Source organism: Anabrus simplex, chromosome 1 (genome assembly GCF_040414725.1).
Source record: "Anabrus simplex isolate iqAnaSimp1 chromosome 1, ASM4041472v1, whole genome shotgun sequence".
Taxonomy (NCBI): domain Eukaryota; kingdom Metazoa; phylum Arthropoda; class Insecta; order Orthoptera; family Tettigoniidae; genus Anabrus; species Anabrus simplex.
In genome coordinates, this window is record NC_090265.1 from 29,558,326 (window position 1) to 29,582,543 (window position 24,218).

The 24,218-nt window shown below is 39.2% G+C and overlaps 1 protein-coding gene across 1 annotated transcript in view; it reads left to right on the forward strand.

Annotated features, from left to right (window-relative positions):
- Positions 1–24,218, forward strand: part of LOC136860113 (probable sodium/potassium/calcium exchanger CG1090) — a 383,477-nt gene that overhangs the window by 290,988 nt on the left and 68,271 nt on the right. Inside the window, exons 5-6 of the mRNA XM_067138736.2 lie at positions 15,497–15,726; positions 21,392–21,522. Of these exons, the coding sequence (XP_066994837.2) occupies positions 15,497–15,726; positions 21,392–21,522 (361 nt within the window). The remainder of the gene's footprint in view (positions 1–15,496; positions 15,727–21,391; positions 21,523–24,218) is intronic.

Genomic DNA, 24,218 nt, shown 5'->3' on the forward strand with positions numbered 1-24,218 from the left:
CATTTGTGGACTTCAAAAAAGCTTTTGACAAAGTAAACCGCAATACCATACCCCACAACAGACGGTACAGAACATAAGTAACCTTTACAAACATAACCTGATTATCGTAAAGGTGAACGATAAATTATCAGAGTGGAAAACAATAAACACAGGAGTAAGACAGGGTTGTGGTCTTTCCTGTCTCCTGTTCATAATCTATATGAATGCTCTCATATGAGAATTTAGAGAAACAAGACATGGTTCCATCCGCATTTCTACAGCTGGAAACAATATTATTTGCAGATGACTTAGTGTAGTGCTGGTCGCCACCTCAGAAGATGATTTACAGCATTCAGTGTATAACCTAAACCTAGTCTCAGAAAATAACTCAATGGAAATATCCCCTGAGAAAACTAAGATAATGGCTTTCTGTGCCAAGAAACCAGTAAGAAACAAGATCTGCTTAAATAACAACACTTTGGAAAGATTTATATAAATGCAGAGTAAATGATTTTAAATACCTCGGCTACAAACTGCCTTTTTTTTAAAGTTATTCTTCTCTCATCGCACTTCCTCAGGGTCCACACTTCACTTCCATAGAAGTACAGGTCTTGCCTGTGAGAGGTTTTGTAGATTCTTGATTCCCAAGCATCTGTTGAATTTGGAGATTTTCTCAGGTATGTCCAGTTCTTCAAAAAAAAAAGACAGTTTGTAGCCGAGGTATTTAAAATCATTTACTCTTTCCAAAGTGTATGTATCTGCTAGTATCGTTCCACACCATCACTTCAGTGACAGCTTGGAACATACCATTTGGTCGAGCAGTTCCTCTCCTTACTCCCAAGTATTCCCAGCCCAAACCCTTGTTAATGAAACTACAGCTGCTGTTGCTATTTCTTGATGGATACAATATTTTTACATTTCTGTCTCTTGCACAGTTGAGAGCTAAATACAGCTTCCACTGAAGTCTCAGTCTCATTTATGGAAGGTGCTGAGTGATGATGTCCAGAGCATGACTAGTGCATCTGGATGTATGAAAGGTGTTAATCTAGGTTCAGTAGTACTGCAATAGCAACGGAAAACTACCTTACTTCATTATAGCGTCACCATTAGTTTTTGCAGTTTCTACTACTGTTTAACCTTCGGAGGTGCTATTTGAGGATCAACTCGGCCTTATGATACCAAAAAAATCTAAAATACTCTGTGTGTAGAGCCTCCATGGCTCAGACTCTCCATTATCATTTCATAGCATTTATCACTCATTAATAAATCACCTTGGGAGTGGCAACCCTATTGTACTAATATTACTATACTAATGTATATTGTTCATTCATCACATCCCTGACCTGGTCAAAGACTGGAAAACAGGTTGTAGGATTTCATTTTTTTTTTCACTCTGTGTGTTTTAGTAAATACTGTAAATTGCTGTTCTTTCCTTTCTTTAGTGATGTTATAAATTAAGGTACGGGTAAGTTTTATGTACTTCTAATACATATGGATTTTAATCTAACAATGAAGGTGGTGATAACCTATTATTTTCTTAAGTACAGTATGTACAAATATGGATTATTCTCCTTATTGCTGATTGGTATTTGTCAGTTCTGTTCATTCATGAATGAGTTTATTTCTCTTTATGTTTCAAGATTTTTGAATTTTATTCAGATCTGTCATATCTGGCAACTATGATCTATCCCTTGTCCTGCTTTCCTTGTCCTTTAAAATCCTTGCAATCATTCTTTCTTTACTCATTCTCAAAATATGATTATCCCACTTTCAGGAATTTAGAAATACCACTTATTTCTGTTTTGTTCTTGGTGATTTCCAACAAAAGAGTAGGGGATCATTAATACATTTTTCATAAATAACAACAAATACTCATGACCTCCATACTCTCTCTCCTCTCACTCTCCCCTCAACCACCTCTCACCTTTGTTTACATGCAAGACAGGCAAGGAAGTAAATACTCAGATACATGCAGTATTTATTTTTAATCACGTACCTTTGTTCAATTATTTTTTTGGGTCCTTTCTAATTTCACTATTTCTTTTTCTTTTAGACTTCTTTTACCCTTTAACATCTTCATTCAACATATGAAGTTCAGTCTATGCTGTGTTATGAACCAATTAGGTTGTACAGTGTGTGAGTTGTTTACTTGGTGGTCGTGTGGTGTTGGTTCGTGCTTTGTTTCTCGTGAAGGTTCCGTGTGATGGCTGCCTCCAGTGGAGGGGAGGCCCTTTTGGACGATTCGCAGTTAATGGTTGATAATGAAGTTGAAGTGGAAATGGAAGATGATTCTCTGAATAATCAGTCTAACGATCAGCGTACTCAAGATCAAATACCTGACAAACAAACAACGCAGAGTAGTCAAAAACCACCACCTCCAGTTATTCAGGAAGTGTATACCCAGGAACATTCTGGACCATATATTGTTTTAGTGGAATCCGTAGCAGACAAAAATGTCGGACAACTTCACCCTATGGCCTTAGGCCGCCCGTTTTATGATAAGAATTTACCTGTAAAATCCATAACACGTAAAGGCAGAAATCGTCTTCAAGTCGAATTCAATTATTCTGTTCAAGCGAATGAATTTCTGTGTCATCCGTTACTGGAAACTATTCGTGCCCAAGCATATATACCCAGCTCAAGCGTCTTTCTTGTTGGTATTATAAGAGGGGTAGATAAAAACTTGACTGAGGAGTCTATCCTCCAACATTTAAAATCTCATTATATGGTCAAATCTGTCCAGCGTTTACAACGTAAAGCTGTTGTCAATGAAGCTATTGAATACATCCCCACTGGATCAGTCAAAGTAGTCTTCCACTCACAACATCTTCCACGCTATGTATCACTTTACAGTGTATGTCTTGATGTTAAACCTTTTATTCTCAATCCCATTATTTGCAAAAAATGTCAACGCTATGGCCATACTGTCCGACAGTGTCGGGCACAGGCGTTCCAATGCGGCAAATGCTCTTTGCAGCATGCCACAGATAAGTCTACCGAACAGATTACCAAATGTACACATTGTAACGGAGACCATCCAACAGGACATGATACATGCCCTGAACACAAACATCAACAACTTGTTAAGAAAATAATGAGCACTGAGCATATATCTTTCCTTGAAGCAAAATCAAAGGTTTCACCACCGATATATTGCCCTGCTCAACATCCGCAACATTTTCCACCCCTCGCTAGTGAACATTACTCCCCCCCATTGGAAATCTGAGAAAACGTAAGTTTACTCAGATTATAACGCCGTCACCAAGACCTCAACCCCAACCGGGGTACGATCGAGCTGCACATATGGCTATTCTTCGAGATCCACCTAATTTACTTACTGCGCCTGTGAGTGTCACTTCTCCCCCAACCCCCCCTCCCCTCCCCTCCTACAGTCACAACCCTCAACTTCTACAGCAAATGTCATTTCCCCCATTCAACCTTCTGAACATACACAACATCCCGTTTATCGCCAAAAGGCCAACCTTCAGAAAGATATCCATAACATTATTATCCCTCTACTCCAAGCTGTAGGTGGTCACCCCTCTATCCAGCATGCTATTTATCAACTGCGAGACCGACTATGCAACATTTTTACTTTGTATGATCAATATACACTGACTGACAGAGCAAATGCAACACCAAGAAGGAGTGGTCAGAACTTTATGCCAATTGCAGGGTGGACTGACGTCACTGAGGTATGCTCATAATGTGAAATGCGCCGCTGTGCTGCGCACGTAGCGAACGATAAATGGGACACGGCGTTGGCAAATGGCCCACTTCGTACCATGATTTCTCAGCCGACAGTCATTGTAGAACGTGTTGTCGTGTGCCACAGGACACGTGTATAGCTAAGAATGCCAGGCCGCCGTCAACAGAGGCATTTCCAGCAGACAGACGACTTTACGAGGGGTATGGTGATTGGGCTGAGAAGGGCAGGTTGGTCGCTTCGTCAAATCGCAGCCGATACCCATAGGGATGTGTCCACGGTGCAGCGCCTGTGGCGAAGATGGTTGGCGCAGGGACATGTGGCACGTGCGAGGGGTCCAGGCGCAGCCCGAGTGACGTCAGCACGCGAGGATCGGCGCATCCGCCGCCAAGCGGTGGCAGCCCCGCACGCCACGTCAACCGCCATTCTTCAGCATGTGCAAGACACCCTGGCTGTTCCAATATCGACCAGAACAATTTCCCGTCGATTGGTTGAAGGAGGCCTGCACTCCCGGCGTCCGCTCAGAAGACTACCATTGACTCCACAGCATAGACGTGCACGCCTGGCATGGTGCCGGGCTAGAGCGACTTGGATGAGGGAATGGCGGAACGTCGTGTTCTCCGATGAGTCACGCTTCTGTTCTGTCAGTGATAGTCACCGCAGACGAGTGTGGCGTCGGCGTGGAGAAAGGTCAAATCCGGCAGTAACTGTGGAGCACCCTACCGCTAGACAACGCAGCATCATGGTATGATTCCACGTCACCTCTAGTGCGTATTCAAGGCACGTTAAATGCCCACCGCTACGTGCAGCATGTGCTGCGGCCGGTGGCACTCCCGTACCTTCAGGGGCTGCCCAATGCTCTGTTTCAGCAGGATAATGCCCGCCCACACACTGCTCGCATCTCCCAACAGGCTCTACGAGGTGTACAGATGCTTCCGTGGCCAGCGTACTCTCCGGATCTCTCACCAATCGAACACGTGTGGGATCTCATTGGACGCCGTTTGCAAACTCTGCCCCAGCCTCGTACGGACGACCAACTGTGGCAAATGGTTGACAGAGAATGGAGAACCATCCCTCAGGACAGCATCCGCACTCTTATTGACTCTGTACCTCGACGTGTTTCTGCGTGCATCGCCGCTCGCGGTGGTCCTACATCCTACTGAGTCGATGCCGTGCGCATTGTGTAACCTGCATATCGGTTTGAAATAAACATCAATTATTCGTCCGTGCCGTCTCTGTTTTTTCCCCAACTTTCATCCCTTTCGAACCACTCCTTCTTGGTGTTGCATTTGCTCTGTCAGTCAGTGTAGTTCAATGGAACGCTAGGAGTGTCCTTAATAAAAAGAGGGACATTCAATTAATTATTAACGAAACCCGTGCGCATATTCTTGTGTTACAGGAAACATGGTGTTCCAAGCAAACAAACTTTACGATTCCGGGATATAATCAAGTACGACATGATGGCCCAGGGTATGGAGGGGCTGCCTTTTTTATTCATTCTTCTATAACATACCAATCATTACCCATCCATTATTACATTCCTCATACCTTTATTGTTGGCATTTCTTATCGACAACTCCACCTTATTAACCTTTATTGTCCTCCTGATGTTCATATTTCGGGCTCGAATTGGTCTCAGTTTTTCCAACAATTCAATCATCTATCAAATATTCTCATCTTAGGAGACTTCAATCTGCATCATACAGCATTGGGTGGCACTAGTGATACCCAAAGTGGCTCATATCTCCTCTCAGCATCACAACAGCATGACCTAACCCTTCTAAATGATGGTACACCCACGCACCTCACTTTACCCGGATCCACACCTAGTGCGGTTGATTTAACCTTCTGTCACTCAGCTTTGACCCCCATAATTACGTGGTCAACACTCTCTGATACATATACCAGCGACCATTATCCTATTTGGATTACATATGGGGTTGGTAGACCAGTACACCCCCAACACACTTCCTTACCAGCCAGCAATGTCCGATCCATGCGATCATTCGATGACCAGACATATACATCCTTTCTTCAATATCATCTACGTCACAGCTCAGAACACACCATCACGTACTCGTCCCTAGTAACACTTCTCAATCAGTATCTCGATAGTTATCATCCCTTCAAACCATTTGTTACTTCCACCCCCCGCCCTTTCCAATATATCCATTGGTGGGATAATGAATGTCACCAGCTGATATTGACTCATAAGACTTTATTTCGCACGTATCGCAGATCCTTAACACAATATAATTATCTACGAATGAAACATCATATTGCCAAAACTAAACTTATTTTCAATCAGAAACGGCGTGCTGTGTGGAGGTCGTTTATCTCCTCACTCAATTCACACATGTCTGCTCTTCATTTATGGAACGCCATTCACATGCTCACCCGTGGTGTAGGGGTAGCGTCCCTGCCTCTTACCCGGAGGCCCCGGGTTCAATTCCCGGCCAGGTCAGGGATTTTAACCTGGACCTGAGGGCTGGTTCGAGGTCCACTCAGCCTACATGATAAGAATTGAGGAGTTATCTGATGGTGAGATAGCGGCCCCGGTCTAGAAAGCCAAGAATAACGGCCGAGAGGATTCGTTGTGCTGACCACACGACACCTCGTAATCTGCAGGCCTTCGGGCTGAGCAGCGGTCGCTTGGTAGGCCAAGCCCCTTCAAGGGCTGTAGTGCCATGGGGTTTGGTTTGGTTTGGTTTATTCGCATGCTCAACATCAAGCACAACGAGTCATACCACGTGATATAATTCTTACTTTTCTGCATTCTGTGACCCATGATTATTCCGTACCACATTTTGAACTACCCCCATATAATTCTCACCCTCATTACTCCAGCCTTTTACAACCCATTCAATTAAGTGAATTAACTGCTGTCCTTCATTCAGCATCTAAATCCACCCCAGGTCCGGACTATATTACATACCATATGCTCCGGCTATTACCTTTGAGTGCACAAAATGTGCTTCTTACTCTTTATAACGATATTTTACTTAGTACACATATTTCCCCTCATTGGAATGAATTTTTTCTGATACCCATACTAAAACCTAAAATATCTCCTACAGATCCGAAAAGTTATAGTGGTATTGTCCTCGGATCCTGTATTCGTAAGACGTTCTTAAAAATCTTACTACAAAGGCTGTTATGGACTATAGAGTATTATCAGTTAATTCCTAATTATCAATATGCCTTCCTTTAAGGAAAAAGTACCCAAGATCCTATCAATATTTTTACTATAGACCTGCTCCTTGCCAAGCATCAAAAACAGAGTACTCTTTCTGTATTCCTGGATATCAAAAGTGCATACGACTCTGCCTTACTCCACCTTCTCGCTGCGAAAGGCATTCCTCCTGCCTTTGTTGTCATCCTACAAAACTTACACACATATCGTTCATTAATAATTAAATCTTCATATCATCAAGTATCTAGCCGCTTTGCTTGTAATGGCTTGCCTCAAGGTGATATATTAAGCGGAATTTTATTTGCTATCTATATCAGCGATTTAGAACATCTCATTTCACAGTATCCCCAGGTGCTTATTTACGTGGATGATATAGTACTCTACACATCCCATGACAACATTGATATTGCACGACAATTGATGAGCGATGTCATGAGCAAAGTACATACATGGTTTCAGGATAATGGACTTCAACTTTCTATTGATAAATGTGCGGCAATGATTTTTACTCACAAACATTCTTATGATCACTCTCCACTTACTTTTGACGGATATAGTATTTCCCTTACACATCACAAACACCTCGGCATAATCTATGATCAAAAACTCACATGGCAGTGACATATTACGTCGATTACATAAAATCAGCTTCATGGTCCGTATCGCACTTCAGTAGATTCACAATTAAGTATTTATTTATTTTCCACCGAGTCGATACAATGATTGCTTAAGGCAATTTTTAATGGTCAAAAGTGGTACATGTTTCGTATATTATCAACATCTTCAGCCACATAACACTGTTTAAATGAAAAATATATAAAATTGACAAAGTAATGCTTTAGAGGAAGTGTCCTTAAAATTAACAAGGAAGAACGCATCATCAATATTACACCCGGCGCAAAACTGTGAAAGAATGACAGGAGTTACTGTTCCAAAGGAAAGCAGGCTTAATAAGATTTGACAACTAGGCATTAGTTATATTTTCATCTACATTAATAAGAGCCGCACTGTGATATCAGGATTTCTTCATTTCGATAATTACTTATAAATTGTATAATTTTTAATTTTAAAATTGATCTTTTTTCAAGAATTATTAAGAAAAGAATATTTATTAGGACAATTTCTCTATGGAATATTGTACAAGTGTTTCCTTGATGACTGTTTTCTATTGTAGAAATAATTTATGTATTTTCTCTTGAGTTATTTGTTTGTTTTAATCTTGTCAATCTTATGTTAATTTTAAGGACACTTCCTCTAAAGCATTACTTTGTCAATTTTATATATTTTTCATCTAAACAGTGTTATGTGGCTGAAGATGTTGATAATATACGAAACATGTACCACTTTTGACCATTAAAAATTGCCTTAAGCAATCATTGTATCGACTAGGTGGAAAATAAATAAATACTTAATTGTGAATATTACGTCGATACGTCAAAAAGCTGATGGATATCTTAAAATTCTTAAAACTGTAGTACATCGTAGTTGGGGCGCAGACACCAATACTGCTCTTTCATTGTATAAAGCAACTATACACTCCTTTCTGGATTATTCCGCTCATATAATAGACATTGCATCAGTCACCTCTCTTATACCGCTTAAAATACCCTACAACTTTATGCCTTACGTCTTTGTATTGGAACCCTTACGACTACTCCTACCAACACATTACTAGTAGAAACAAGTGAATTCCCACTTGTGATTAGACGTCATATACTCGCACAAAAATATCTGCTTAAACGGCTTGCCTTTTCGTCTTCTCCTTTAATTCCAAAGTTACAGCTATTACAGTAATACTATCAACAATGTCCGCCCTGTTCAGGACGATTTCCAGCCATATACACTGCTTATATTACTTTAAACAGATCCCGCACTTCGATTCTCAGGACTCCTACACTACCCATGTACTCCATTCCATTTACTAGCTTACACTACACACCCAATATTATTTTCTCTCATAAATCTTTATTCTCAGGATCGTCATCTACTTCTGATTTTCCCTTTCCCATGTCAAAAAAACTATGCATAACCCCTTCTGCTAGGGGTGTCGACATCTACACCAACGGAGCAAAACATTCTCAAGGAGTTGGTGCTGCTTTCGTTATTAGCGACTCCAGCACGGTAAAACGATTTCATCTTCCGACTACTTTCTCTATTTTTTTTGCCGAGCTATTTGCCATCCAACAGGCTTTAATTTACACACAACAACATTCCTTTCCAAAAGCTACCATTTATACAGATGCTAAAAGTGTTTTACAGGCATTATCATCATTTACCCCCTCCTTAAACTTATATATATATATATACTGTCAAATCTCTACTATATCACTTTGAAAGAAATGGCGTATATATAACACTTGTATGGATACCTGGAGATTCCAACATTCTTGGTAATGATCAAGCTGACCTTGCCGCCAAAGAAGCTAGCTGTCTTCCAGCTCCCCCCCTCACAGTGGCTATACCCCCTCTTGACTTCTATCCTAGTCTTACAGACAATGCCTACCGGTCCTGGCAAGACGAGTGGAATCAATCTGCGCGTTATAAAGGCACTTATTATTATCAGCTTCAACCTTACTTTCCAACAAAACCTTGGTTTTCCAAGGGCACATATACACGTCGACATATTACTAACACAATTCGCTTACGGTTCAACCATTCCCTTACCCCGCAATACAAGTTTTGTTTTCATTTAGTTAACCAGCCTACCTGTGTATGTGGTGATTTAGAAGGGGATAGTAACCATCTATTTTGTCAATGTCCTGTCTATTTTGCCTCACGTCGTAAGTTACTCACTAGTCTGACACTAGTCTTTCTTGTCTGTTATTTCATCTATCACCTGACATCATTACAGTTATTAATCAATTTCTTCATGATGCTCAATTGATTCTATAACCATTGCTCGTTCAAGACTATTTTACTGACCTATTTCACTGGCGTGTCAGTTTATTCACTCTTTTAGTTTTGGTCTTAGTTTTCTTCTGCTTTCCGTTATACTTTACTCCTGCTGCTACTGTCCTTCTTGCTACTGAACATAGCTACTGTCTTTTGTCACTCCCAATACTCGTGCTTCAAACATTATCATACGTATTTCCGGTGCGTTCCTCTTTTGTCAACTAGATCAAACATCGTGTGTTATTGTTTTAGGTTAGTACTTTTGTCTATACACTACACTCTCTGGTATTTATCTCATTTTCCTCCTCAATCCTTCAATGTTTACCCTCCTATTAGTTTTTTTTTAATCCCCTCATAGATCTTTCCTACATGTTTGTCTATCCCAATTGTAGACCCGGTCATGTTTGAGTAGTAAAAAGACGCCAAGATGGGTCACTTCGGCGTGAAGATTAGCACCTTTGTGTCCCTGTGCTTTTTCCTATGTCTCCTTCCCTTTTTTGCTTATTTGCTTACTCCCCTAGGCCACTCTCCTTACCACATAGCTGCACTCATTCAACAGTCTCATGAACGATCCCCTCTATACCTGTCACCCTAACTTCAAAAACTTTTCGTTCCATATGGGAATTTGCGTGACATATCCACAGCTCAATCATATTTACAGGTGATTGATGATTTTGTCCTCTTCATATTTCTCTTATCAACCTTCGGTCATTATGTTCCGGCTTCCATTTTGAACTAAGTGCAAGATTTTTTCGTGTGTGAACTGTGAATACCTAGACTGACTTCAGGGACATCAGTTTTAAATCCCTCCATTAATATGCAAAAACTTCACTTATCTTATGCTTTCTAAACTCTATCTTGCGTGTGATTCATTTTATTATTCACATAGTGGCTGGACAACAGTAAAAGAGTCCATAAGTATCAAGAAAGAAAGAAAGAAACATATGTTATCAGTTAGACCAAATCCAGCAATTCACACAATATTTTGAGAGAAGTTCTCCTTGGAATTAAGCCCAATTCAAATTAGTACTAGAACATCAGGAACTACGGCTTGTCGCCAAGTGTTGGGACTAACATTTATCATTTCAACTTAGCAACTACAAAGTCTTAGAAGAACCATCATTTTAGAGACAGTGCAACCAATTTTATAACTTATCACAGTTTAGTACTTCATATGATTTTTTCTGAAGATCCAAAAGCATGTCTTCATAAATAGCAAAGTTTTCACGTAGATATAACACTTATTCATTACTTATTCATTAGCAGCGATTGGGAATTAGGGGAGAGAGAGAGAGAGAGTGTGTGTGTTGGGGGGGAGAAAAACATTTACAGACACCAAAAATTACCCAGGTTTGCGTGGGGGGAAATACATAAAACCTTTAAAAAAAAAAATACGAAAGTGTAAGCTTTCTGATGCTCTATGAGCGAATTTCGACAGTTTGACAGTTTACCACCTTAAGTGCGGTAATAATAGTTTCTTGAGATTTTGATACAAAACTATGCAGTAAAACTTTTACAAAATAAACAATATTACACATGTATTACCATTAAATAGACTTAAGGGGTGATTATACAATTAAAATCGTTTAGTATTTGACTACACAGTAACAAAGTAACAGACACTAAAGAAACTGCCAGACTGACGAACGCGCGCGGCAAGCGGGGGGAATCAAGCCTCAGTGTCCATGATCTTGGCAAAACAATATACCCCTGCCACCCTTCCTCACAGCACATGTTACTGTATACGCTGCTGAGAGAGTCTCCACTACGTGCTGTGGTGCTATGCCGATCAATTAGTTGCGATGAACGATATTATTTCTGGTAATAATTTTGTTAATAATTAAATAAACAAAATGAAAGAATTACCCTGATAAGACAACAGGGCTTGTACATATTGCTTTTTTTTATTAATTTGTATAATTCCTAGTTTCAGCTGGCTAAAATGGAATAAACATGTAAGGTTTCTTCCACCGCCCCTCCCCCTCCCCCTAATCGCCGCTACTGCACTTATTGACATATTTTTAATTTCACATACATTTTTGAAGTGTGTGTCTTTAACAGTAGCAATATGACTAGAGTCTATAGACTCTAACTCAAAAAGACTAAGACATGTTATTCATAATATAATTTAGTGTTTTTAGGAATACATATTTATCTGCTATTTACTTTTTGTTCCTTGAATGGCTGAAGATGTATCTTAGAGAGAGACAAAACATGTCCCAGTGATGTTATTTCCAGTGTTGTAAGGGTGGAAATTTATTCAAAAGTTTTATAACGCTTGTTTAAGGTTGGCAATTTCATGTATAAGAGTAGTGTTGCATATTTTAGGCTAGGAAGACTTGGGAGTAAGCAGACGAGCTGTCAGTGGAGAGATAACGTGGAATGAGATTAACAGTCAAATAAGCTTGAACAAATTTTTTAAAAGTAGGGAAGATAAAATTGGAATTCAAGAGGATATAAATTGCCGGCCTGAGTAGCTCAGATGGTTGAGGCACTGGCCTTCTGACCCCAACTTGGCAGGTTCGATTGTGGCTCAGTCCGGTGGTATTTGGAGATGCTCAAATACTTCAGTGTTATGTTGGCATATTTACTGGCATGTAAAAGAACTCCTGTAGGACTAATTTCTGGCACCTCAGCATCTCTGAAAACTGTAAAAGAGTAGTTAGTGGAATGTAAAGCCAATAATATTACTATTACAATATAAACTGGGACAAATATTCAATCAGTCATCAGTGATCTGCATTCATTTATAGGAAGAGGAATTAGGGATTGGAATAGTTCACTAAAGGAGATGTTCATAAAATTACCATCTTCTTTGAAATCGTTTAAGAAAAGAGTAGCTAAAAAACTAATAGGGAATCTGCCAGATGGGTGACAGCCCTAAATGCAGATTAGTGGTGATTGATCAACTGATGCATCCTCTATCTGATTTGAGGTCTTCCTTACAGTGTTCATTATCTGTCTTTGGAATCCTCTTGTTTTGCTTTCACATCAAATGTCCAAATCTCTTAGCTTTTCCCTTTCAATTTTTTTCTATTTTCTCTCTCTTCTTATTTTGTAATTTGTATTTTGTTTCATCTGATCTTCCCTTGTATGCTCCTTAGAAACTTCATTTCTACTGCTCAAACTCTCAGTCATGGTTCATATATCAAAATGAGATGAGTACAGGATTTTCTTGTATATTATAATGTCTCTAACACATTGGTAGAATTTTGTTCTTAAATTAATTAATTTGTCCAAACTTCCATTGAGTGATATATTGTTGCCAACAAATCTAAAACTGTCAAGTTAATACTCCTCCGATTTTGTTTCTCAGAACTGGAAAGATAGAAACATGCGCTTTGTTTTAAAATGAGAGGGCACTCTTTGTCAGAGTGTGACAGAGATGGCAGCACTGTATGACACAAAGAACCCTAGCGGTAATGGCGAGAGTGAGAACAGTTTCTTTAATACTTAAATGTAATCATATTTTCTCCATTTGTGTTGTGTGACACGAATTGAAATTCATCGCTGGTTAAACGAGACATGTGATGATGGTGTCATGGATGTGTGTAATGTGCGTTCATCAGTGCAAAGTTTAAAGAATGCAGAACATCATGAGACAACAAACCAAGACAATCTCGGCTTCATACAAGCTGGTCTGACGACATGATCGAGCGAGTGGAGAAAGTTGTATTCGAGGATCGTCTAATGAGTGTGGAACAGATAGCCTCCAAAGTTGGCATTTCCGTGCATCAGCACACACAATCCTGCATGACAACCTGAAAATGCAAAAAGGGTCCTCCAGGTGGGTGCAAATGTGACAGAGCAGTTTCTTCATGAAAACAACTTCGAAGTGATTTCACATGCTCCCTGCTCACCAGACCTGGCTCCTAGCAACTTTTGGCTGTTTCCAACGATGAAAGATTCTCTCTGTGGCCATACATTCACTAGCCGTGCCGCTATTGCATCAGAAATTTTCCAGTGGTCAAATCAGACCCTTAAAGAAGCATTCGCAGTTGAAATCATGGCATCAACGTTGTGAAAAATTTGTATGGCTTCAAGGAGATTATGTCAAGAAGTGACACATGTTTCATAGTTTTCATGTGATTAGTTAGTGAGAAAAGTAATCGGAGGTATTATAACCTGAATGCACCTCGTAATATAGTGAATTGTGTATGGTATATGAAAATAAGTGTATTGGTAGAAAATAACACAGAGAGAGAGAGAGAGAGAGAGAGAGAGAGAGAGAGAGAGAGTCTCTGGATGACAGGAATTAACCATACACAGTTAAAATCCTTCACCTGGTCAGGAATCAAACCTGAAGTTCTCTGAACCAAAGACCAGTATGCTGACCATTCAGCAAAGGAGATGAACTGTTAATGAACACACTGCTGTGCTATGTTCTTACCACTGTAAGCAGGTAAAGATCAAAGGATCTATATCCCTCTTAAAAATAAGAAAGTTTCTAGAATATCAGTAAATATGTTAGAAATCCAGACGTCAGTTCAGTGTAAAAATTGTCGTAGTAGTCCAACAAGAATATACAAAATGAGGTCCAGTCATTTAATTCCCGGACTGTACTTCCTGCACTGGAACGGAACATTGTTATCATTTTTACCAACAAAATGCAGTAATACACCTGAGCTGTGATGAGCCAATGTGCTGAAAGTGAGCTTGTTATTAGGAGTAATGTTAAACTTGTGTTTTTAACTACATGCTCTCTGCTAATAGTGAAGTGAAGTGAAGTGAAGTGAAGTGAAGTGAAGTGAAGTGAAGTGAAGTGAAGTGAAGAGAGTGCTTGCATCAAATTCTGCTTCAAGCTTGGGAAAATAGCTTCAGAATATTATAAAATGCTGAAGACGGCTTTTGAGGAGCAGGCTATGGCACATTCTCAAACATTTGACTGGCTTTACTGCCTAGTGTCCACTTACTTCAATGCCAGGAATGTTGACAGAAGTGCGTCTGACTGTCTACAGTGACACTCATAAAGTTAAAGTTATGTTGAATGTTTGAAACCTACAGGAGAATTTGAGGAGAAAATGACCTGATCAGTGGCAGAAATATCACATAACTCATTCACCATGACAATCCACCTGCCATCCACTCCCCTGACTTGACGGTTTTTGGCCAAGAAAATCAGTACCCTGGTACCATCCTTCCTCATGCAACTTCTTCCTACCCCCAACAGTGAAAATGCAACTGATGGAGCAAAGATTTAAGATGGTAGAGGATTTTTTTTGTTTTACAATTTTGCTTTATGCTGCACCGACACAGGTAGGTCTTACAGTGATGATGGGATATGAGAGGGCTAGGAGTTGGAAGGAAGTGACCGTGCCCTTAATTAAGGTACAGTCCCAGCAGTTGGGTGGTGTGAAAATGGGAAACCATGGAAAACCATCTTCAGGGCTGCTGACAGTAGGGTTCGAACCCACTATCTCCTGGATACAAGCTCACAGCTGCGCGCCCCTAACTACACGGCCAACTCGCCCGGTAGGAGGAAATTTAAAATGAATCACAGTTTGTTTTTTGAACACTCTGCAAGAAAATAAAAAATGCTTTCAACTGCGGCAGTGTTACTGGAATCGATGTTTATCCTCAGAATGGAAAAACTGCAAACCTGATGGGAGGCCAATACTGTCTAACGTATGCAATTAACTATTTATGACTTGACCTCATACATTCTGTTTACCAGGTTTTCTTCATTGCTGGTTGTCATGTATATTATTGTTAAACTTTGTTTTTAGGATGGAGTCCTTGTTCATGTTGTGTATGTACCTCGTGTACTGTGTGGTGCTGCACTTCAATCCTGCTCTGGAACGGTGGGCTCAGACTCTGCCCGTTCCTTGTCGCCGTCCACCACCCGAAGAAGAGTCTGCATTGGTCTCCTACAAGCATCTTGAGGAGGATCGGAGTCGCAGGCCGAGTTATACGAGCCCAACTATCGAGAAGTCCCTTAATTTCAACACTGATCCAAGTATGAGCTTAGTTTTACTTCTGTGTCCCATTAGCTTTAGGCTGAGTGTGTGATAAAACTGATATTTATATCATACAGGTCAGAAAATAATGTGTAGATTTACTGGTTCATTAAAAGAGGGCATGATACTTGCACCCCGGCAGTTAACAGCTGTTAAACCTATATCTTCATCATCAGCTTCTTATGTTCTTTTCTACGACTTGATTTTGAAAACCCAGTATCTCTATTCTCAAATAATCTACTGAACTACCATGTCTGGCTCCTTTGCTGAATGATGATCACAGTGGCCTTTAGCTCAGAAGGGCCTGGGTTTATATCCTAGTGAGGTCTGGTTAATTCTTCTGTCTCAGGCTGGGTATTTGTTCATCTTATTACATGAATCTTCATCCCAGTATAACACATCATATTACCAACCACCATAGAAACACTCAGTAATGAATATATTCCTCCATATAGGATTCAATCAATCAATCAATCAATCAATCAATCAATCAATCAATCAATCAATCAATCAATCAATCAATCAATCAATCAATCAATCAAGCAATCAATCAATCATCGATCATCGATCTGCATTTAGGGCTATCGCCCAGATGGTGGCAGATTCTCAAACAGTTGTTTACCTAACCTTTTCTTAGATGTTTTAAAAATACGTGTAAATTTATAAAATATTTCAATCCTTAACTCCTTCCTAAAAATGAATATTTTCACCAATCTGTCTTCTTGAATTCCAACTTTATCTTCATATTAGGATCTTGCCTCCCATTTGAAACGCCACTCAAACTTTTTTGTCTACAAATGCCATTTCATGCCATCTCTCCACTAATAACTTGGAACGTACTGCTTAGTCAAGCAACTCGGCTGCTTACCCCCAAGTCTTCCCAGACAAACTTTACATTTTTGTGACAGTACTCTTTTGTCAGAAATCACCAGAAACAAATCGTATCAAGTCGTCCGGGAGTGGTTCCCATAAACTGGAACCATATTCTACCATAATTGGAGTCTTACCAGAGACTTATACACTCTCTCCTTTACATCCTTAAATACCCACATAGCCATGTGAAGAGACCTGTATCCTTTCTTTACAACCTTGTTTAAGTGATTACTCCAATACAGATGAACCCACACTATCAACTTGTTTTGTTCTAGTTTGAATCCATGTACATTTTTAACAGTTTTCCATTGTACTTGTTCAGTATATTTTTAATATTGATGCTATGTACATTTTAACATAAACTCCCATTGCATTTGTTGACTGTGTTTTATCTCAGATTTTTATGTATCACTGTTTTTGTCATATGTCTTTCTTCTTTGTTATTTTGCTGATGGTGACCTCTAAGCCAGGTCAAAACATGTCCAAGGTATTTTAAGCAACTATGAAACTTTTAAACAGACCATTTGATAAATGGCAGAAATGTATTGAAAAGGTGGACCTAATGAAATTGAATTCTTTTAGAATTTCATCTTAGATGATTACTCCAATGAAAATCTCCTTTTATATTAACACATTGGTACTTACAGTGATCTCCATGTGGTACTAACAGCCCATCAACACAATAATTAAAACTGAGAGGACTTTTCCTCTTGGTGAAACTTACAACCTAACTTTTCATCCCATTAACCATCATACCATTGTCTGCTGTCCACCTCAACACTGTCAAGGCCTTTTTGTAGACTCTCACAATGCTGAAACTTATTTATTGCTCTATACAGTATAACATCATCTGCAAAAGCTTTACCTGTGATTCCAGTTCTTTACTCATATAATTTATCTACACAATAAAACACAAAGGTCCAATAATACTGCCCTGTGGAACCCTCCTCTTAATCATTACAGGATCAGATAACATTTCACCTGCTCTAATTCCCATCTGGAAGGGCATCTGGCCCTAAGACAGGGCTTAATCCACCAGTACCGACTCCAAGTAATTACTATAATCTAAACCGGTACTGTTTCAATGTAGATAACTTCAAACATTTTGTAATAAAGTATTGATTAGGTGGAAATCTCATTCTTCATACTTGCATTCCAAGTAATTAGGACAAAGATCGGGAAAAAGAATCTACAAAACTACCATATTGAGGATAACAAGATAAGCTGGCTGAAAATCTAATTTAGAAAGATAACTAGTTCTACCTAAAGGACTGAAGCCCTGCCTTAGAGAAGGATTACTTCTCAGGTCTCCATTAACTTTGTGCACTATGAAATCTGTCTTCATTATCCGGTCATCTCTTGAACCTCAAGGCATCTTTACTGCGATAGCATTTCAAGATGAGCCAAATTTGAAAAAATATGTACCAGACAGCAGAAAAAGCACTGCAGATTTATTCTCACTTCTCTTAGGTATAAATCTGCTTAAATTATAGAATTTAGAGCCACTAAGATTTCATCTTTGAGAATCTTGTATTCCAATTATTGTTGAAAGTTCAGTATACACTAACATTCAAAATGAGGAAAAACTTGACGTACAGCATCACAAACATAAGGTTCCGGTATCAAATGGAATTAAATAAACTAGGATATGTCATGGAAAGGGAAAAGGTAGAGTGGAAAATACACAAACACAGCCACAGCCTATTAAGGAGTTTTTGGTTTTGTAAATGCAATCAGTTTGGTTCAATCAATCAATCAATCAATCAATCAATCAATCAATCAATCAATCAATCAATCAATCAATCAATCATTCAATCAATGATCTGCATTTAGAGCTGTGTTCAGGTGGCAGATTCCCTATTAATAGTTTACTTGGTCTTTCTTAAATGATTTCAAAGAACTTGGATTTTTTTTTTGCAAGTTGATTTACGTCGGACCGACACAGACAGGTCTTATGGTGACAATGGGACAGGAAGGAGCTAGGAGTGGGAAGTGGGAAGGAAGCAGCCGTGGCCTTAATCAGGTACAGCCCCAGCATTTTCCTGGTGTGAAAATAGGAAACCATGGAAAACCATCTTCCGGGCTGCCGACAGTGGGGTTCGAACCCACTATCTCCTGAATACTGGATATTGGCCGCAATTAAGCGACTGCAGCTATTGAGCTTGGTACTTGGAAATTTACTGTGTAGTTCCCTTCATAAAATATTCCATTCCCCAATTCATCTCCCTATAAATAAATATATGCCCCAATTTGTCCTCTTGAATCCCAACTTTATTTTCATATTGTGATCTTGCATACCATTAAAAGCTCCACTCAAGCTTATTCGTCTACTAATGTAATTACTAGTCATTTCTCCACTGACGGCTCAGAACTTCCCGCTTAGTCGAACAGCTCACCTCCTTACTCCCAAGTCTTCACAGTCCAAAGTTCGCAACTTTTTTGTAACACTAGTGTTGGAAATCACCCAGAACAAATCATGCCACTTTCCTTTGGATCTTTTCTAGTTCTTGTATCAAGTAGTCCTGGTGTGTGTGCAAGACAGGGGAACCATATTCTAACTGGGGTCTTATCAGAGACTTATACGCCCTCTCCTTTACATCATTACTACAACTCCTAAATACTCTCATTACCATGTGAAGAAATCTGTAATCTTTATTTACAACCTCATTAATGTGATTACCCCAACAACGATCCTTCCTTAAATCAACACCTATAGTAAGTACTTACAGTGATATCCGTGAGGTACTTTCACCCCATAAACACAGTAATTGAAACTGAGAGTATGTACTTTTCCTCTTGGTGAAACTTTCAACCTGACTTTTTCATCCCATTTACCATCATACCACTGTCATCTCACAACAGTATCGAGGTCTTTCTGCAGTCGCCTCACAATCCTGTAACTTATTTACTATTCTATGTACTATATCATCATCTGCAAAAAAAAGCCTTATCTGTGATTCCAGTTCTTTATTTGTATCATTTATATTCATACAAAAACATAATGGTCCAATTATACATCCCTGCAAGGACCCCCTCTTAACAGTTACAGGATGGTGGTTATGGTACACAAGCCGACCATCGCCAGTTCACTTGCAGGCGCCGTCATATGCTATTAGATATATTCATTAGGGAACAAGGAAGGAGTAGAGGTGCAAAAATACTGGGGTTTTGTACAATTACCTGACGTATACACCATTGAACAGTACACTGTGTATGACTAAGAGAGCACATGGCGACCATGTTTGTTTACTATCGCTCGAGCCCTCACGAGCGTGAGTGGGCTTGACACAGCTGACATCTGCACTACCATCTAAATAATAGATTTTTGACCAACTGTCAAATAGTATCTGGATTTTACAAAGTTCCACACTGAACCAAAAGATGGCAGCACAGTATAGCATCGTGTATTTTGTCAGCTAAGAGACGGCAGACAAGCGGTGGATGATAGAATGTCATGTCGGGCAAGGCCTGACACACGACCATAAAGTGAATATCATAATGTCGGGCCTCACCCGACAAACAAGGGGTAAGGGTTAATATTTTAGTGTCTCCACTCCTTGTTATTAAAAGTTTATAAGTACTACAGGACAGAAGATATAGGCAGACAGCAATAGATGGCAAGCACTTGTACACCACACACGGGGAACTGGAGTTGGAATATGATGATGATGATGATGATGATGATGATGATGATGATGATGGTGAAGTACTACTGATATTAAATTATTCTTGAGCTTTGGACTACTCAACTTACTACAATGAAGAAATGGAAAAAATAAATCACCTATGTGACAGAAACAAAAGCAGAGGAAAGAAGCAGTGGCGATCTTCAGATTGGAAACAGGACATGACTGCTTAGCTGCACATGTAGCTAGAATCAAAATTTACCAGGTGGAAAAGTGTATCATCTGCAAAATCAGTGGATCAGTGATAGGCTCAAAATACGTACTTCAGTGCACAGGATTCAACCCAACCCAACAAAAACCAGACATTTTACCAGCCCTATACTGGATGGCCAGAATCAAGATGAAACAAGACCCTGCTCCCTAATACATCTATACATTATTACTGTTATTTTTACATTTCTCTTGTCCAGAGATATCAATATTTTATTGGAGTTACTTCCCAATAAAGTCATAGGTTACAACAATAACAATATAAGCAATTTTACGCTGGAAATTTAAACATCAAGAATGAATGTTATAGTCCTTCAACTTCCTATCAATTTTAATTTACTGTCTTCAAAGAGTTTTATGTTGAATAACTTCTCATTATGCAGTTTTATAGCTATATCAGTGTTTATGTTGTGTTAACAATGAGTAATATTTGCTCAGGTAAGAGCTAGCAGGAGCAATAAATGTATAAGTCTGGGAAACAGATGGAGGGCAGAAATTTACCAAGTAAGACAGTGCGGACCGAGTACACATAAAATCGGTAGAGGATAGATTCTCCGTCTCTGCTCTCCATCTGTCTCCTATATTTGTATATATTATGTAATATATTGTACAATATATCATGTTCATGTAAAGAATCCAATCCACTGAAGAAGCCACTAAAACAGGTCAAAACATCCATAAGTTTTTTGCAATAAATCATGTTAACAGGCTGATTGAATATTCACTTTTTCCAGTCAGTATCAACTCATCTACCTCTAACATTTATGTTTCAATTCACTTCCTAGTCATACAACGTATTTTAGGTGATCACAGAACTCCAAGATACCTCTGATGCAGAGTTTCAGTTTTCATTGATGTGCAGCAGAGGAAGGCTAATTGGTACTGAACATTTCAGGTGTGCTTCCGACGGATGGGATGGAGAAGGACCCCAACCAGATCCATGCACCTCTGCCGACTGGACCTCCACCCGTGCCACCTCCACCAGCTCCCGAGTACTACAAGTCTAGAGAGACCAACCCCGACGAAGTGAGCAGTTCTTTACTATTCAGTGTGACTCTTCAGGGTGATAGGAGTAGGGCCACCCACATATATTCTGGGCCCCCTGACAAATCACGATGACAGATCCCTATTTTTCAATTTTTTCAGAAAGTACAGAATAAATTTTGTGCAATAAAGGATCCAGACTTAAGGATACCAATTCTGTTTCTTTTTTCAGAAATAAAGTTTAATACATTATTCAAAATAAGTAAGATATAAAGTTATTACTGAATATAAATGTCAAATAATAACTTTATAAGCATGAATATCCTGAATATTTTGTACTGTCCCATTGTAGATTTTGAAGACAGGATACACATCTAATGTCATATTATCACCATCATGATTATTATTTTTATTATTCCCTCCAAGGAACACACAGAACCATTAGGTAGCATTGGTCTTATTGTTGTTCTTATCTTCACAAAACTTCCTCATCCTCTTGTTATGAGTCTGTCAAGGGGAGTTAGGGATTGGAATAACTTACCACTAAATTTGGATGGACGGACGGACGGATGGATGGATCTTTCTTGTGTTCATGCATTTCTGAGTTTCCTTGGGTGTGTACTTGTGAGATTTGATTCTCTCTCTGTCTGTATGTAGTCTGTTTAGTTGACAGTGGGTCAATATTGATTTTTATAAGATCTTTTTGGTTCTCTACTAGCCTTACTAGCCTGCATACTTTGGTTTATTGGATTCCATTGATGATAAGGAAGATTTTCTTTGTCAATCACAAATTGTCCATTCATGTTATATATCCATAGAATTTCATAGGTCTTTTTTGTGTGGTTGAAATGAATCAATAAATAAAGTTCTTCAGAGCTTTTGCGCATCCAGATACATCTTGGATCTTTGATCTGAATATTTTCCTCAATATCTATTGTTCCATTTTCTTGATGCCATGCATGTTGGTGGTTAATGATGATGTCTCATTCGAGTAGAGTGCTTCTAGGTCGTGTATAGGGTTTGTACTCTGCACTACGGCAGTTGCCTTAGCCAAACTTATGTCTCGCATGGCCACCCTGCTCAAAGCATGTATACAAATATGAAATATTACCTTATAAAAGATTCTGGAAGTGTCGTCCTTTCTGGGTTATACAGGCACTGTAACTGGTAACCACATTTTGGCTGATGTGAGCGAGTTCTGCCACTGTAATGTTTCTAATTTCATTCGTAATGTTTTCTTTCAGTTCCTCCAATGTGTGAGGATTTGTTTGATACACTTTTTCTTTCAGTTTGCCCCAGAAGTAAAAATCACACACTGTTAGATCTGGAGAATGAGGTAGAAATAGACCAGCACTGATCACTCTGTCTGTAAACACTTCCGATATTGTAAGAAGGGAATCTTCTGCTGTATGAGCAGGGGCTGAATCTTGTTGAAACCACCCACAAAATTTTTCTTCTTTCCGTCAACTGATGGAAGAACATCATCAAAATGTCATCTTGGTACCACTCTGCATTTACTGCCGTCTCAAAAAAAAAAAGGCTCAATTATTCATCTTGCAGTTACAGCACACCAAACGCTGATCTTTCTGTCATAATGAGGGAGTTCATAAACACCATTAGGATTTTTTGCACACCAGTAGGAAGAGATATGACTGTTCACATGACCATTAAGATAAAACCAGGCCTCATCCAAAAAGAACACAAGCTGTGGGTCAAATAAACAATCATTCAATGATAGAAGATACCACTCACAATATCTCACTCTTGTGGCTGGATCAGCAAGTTTTAAACAATGGGCCCGTGTAAACCTGTACGGTTTGATGTGTAACAGCTTTGTAGCTCTGTGTGCAGGAGAAACCAAAACCCCTACTTGTTGTGCTAATTTTGTGAGTAATTTATTCTGTGCCCGTTCAAGATTTGCACCAATGTAATTTAGCTTTTCCTCTGTTAAAACTGTTCATGTGCATGGATGTTTTTTATGCACACTGCTTGCAAGGTCAAGCACCTCCAATATTGCAGCTTATGTATCGGAGAGTAAAAACGCTGTAGAGGTGACAGAGTTTGGCTTTGATGGGAAGTAAGATTTCATGCCAATACAAATATTATAAAGAGCAAAAGATTCAAGATTCAAGATTCAAGATACCCGTCTCCCTTAATCTCGAAAACCATAGATTAGGGTGAGGGTATTATTTATTATAATCGTTTAATAATTTCATTATTTGTGATACATGCAGTATACAAAATTAGAAGGAGTAACTTTAAATAACTATTGTGAATTGTGTTAATAATTGGTACATGCAATGAATGTTCATATAAAGCAGGTGCTTAGAGATTGAACAGAGAAAGAATAATATAAACTGAATGTTGGAGTTACGTTCATATATAGCATTATGGCAGAAAAAAAAAACCAAAACATCTGTTTATAGTGATATCTTTTCAGAAAAGAGAGAAAACGGAAATTATTACTCGACAATACATGAAACTAGTAGAACTACTGTAACGAGGTAGTTCCATGCTATCCCTTAAGCCTATGTACCTAATGGCTCTAGACTTCAACGAAGTTATATTATCTAGGTTACCTTAGGCACAATTCGGTTCCTGGCTGACATGTATCACATCCTTTCCTTCCTTCAGTTTCCTGCACCACCTTCCCCTAGTAATGTTAAATAATTCTACAATTCCATCCGGATGCATCCATTCTCTGTTCAATAACTTTACAATTGTATACAACTGATTTT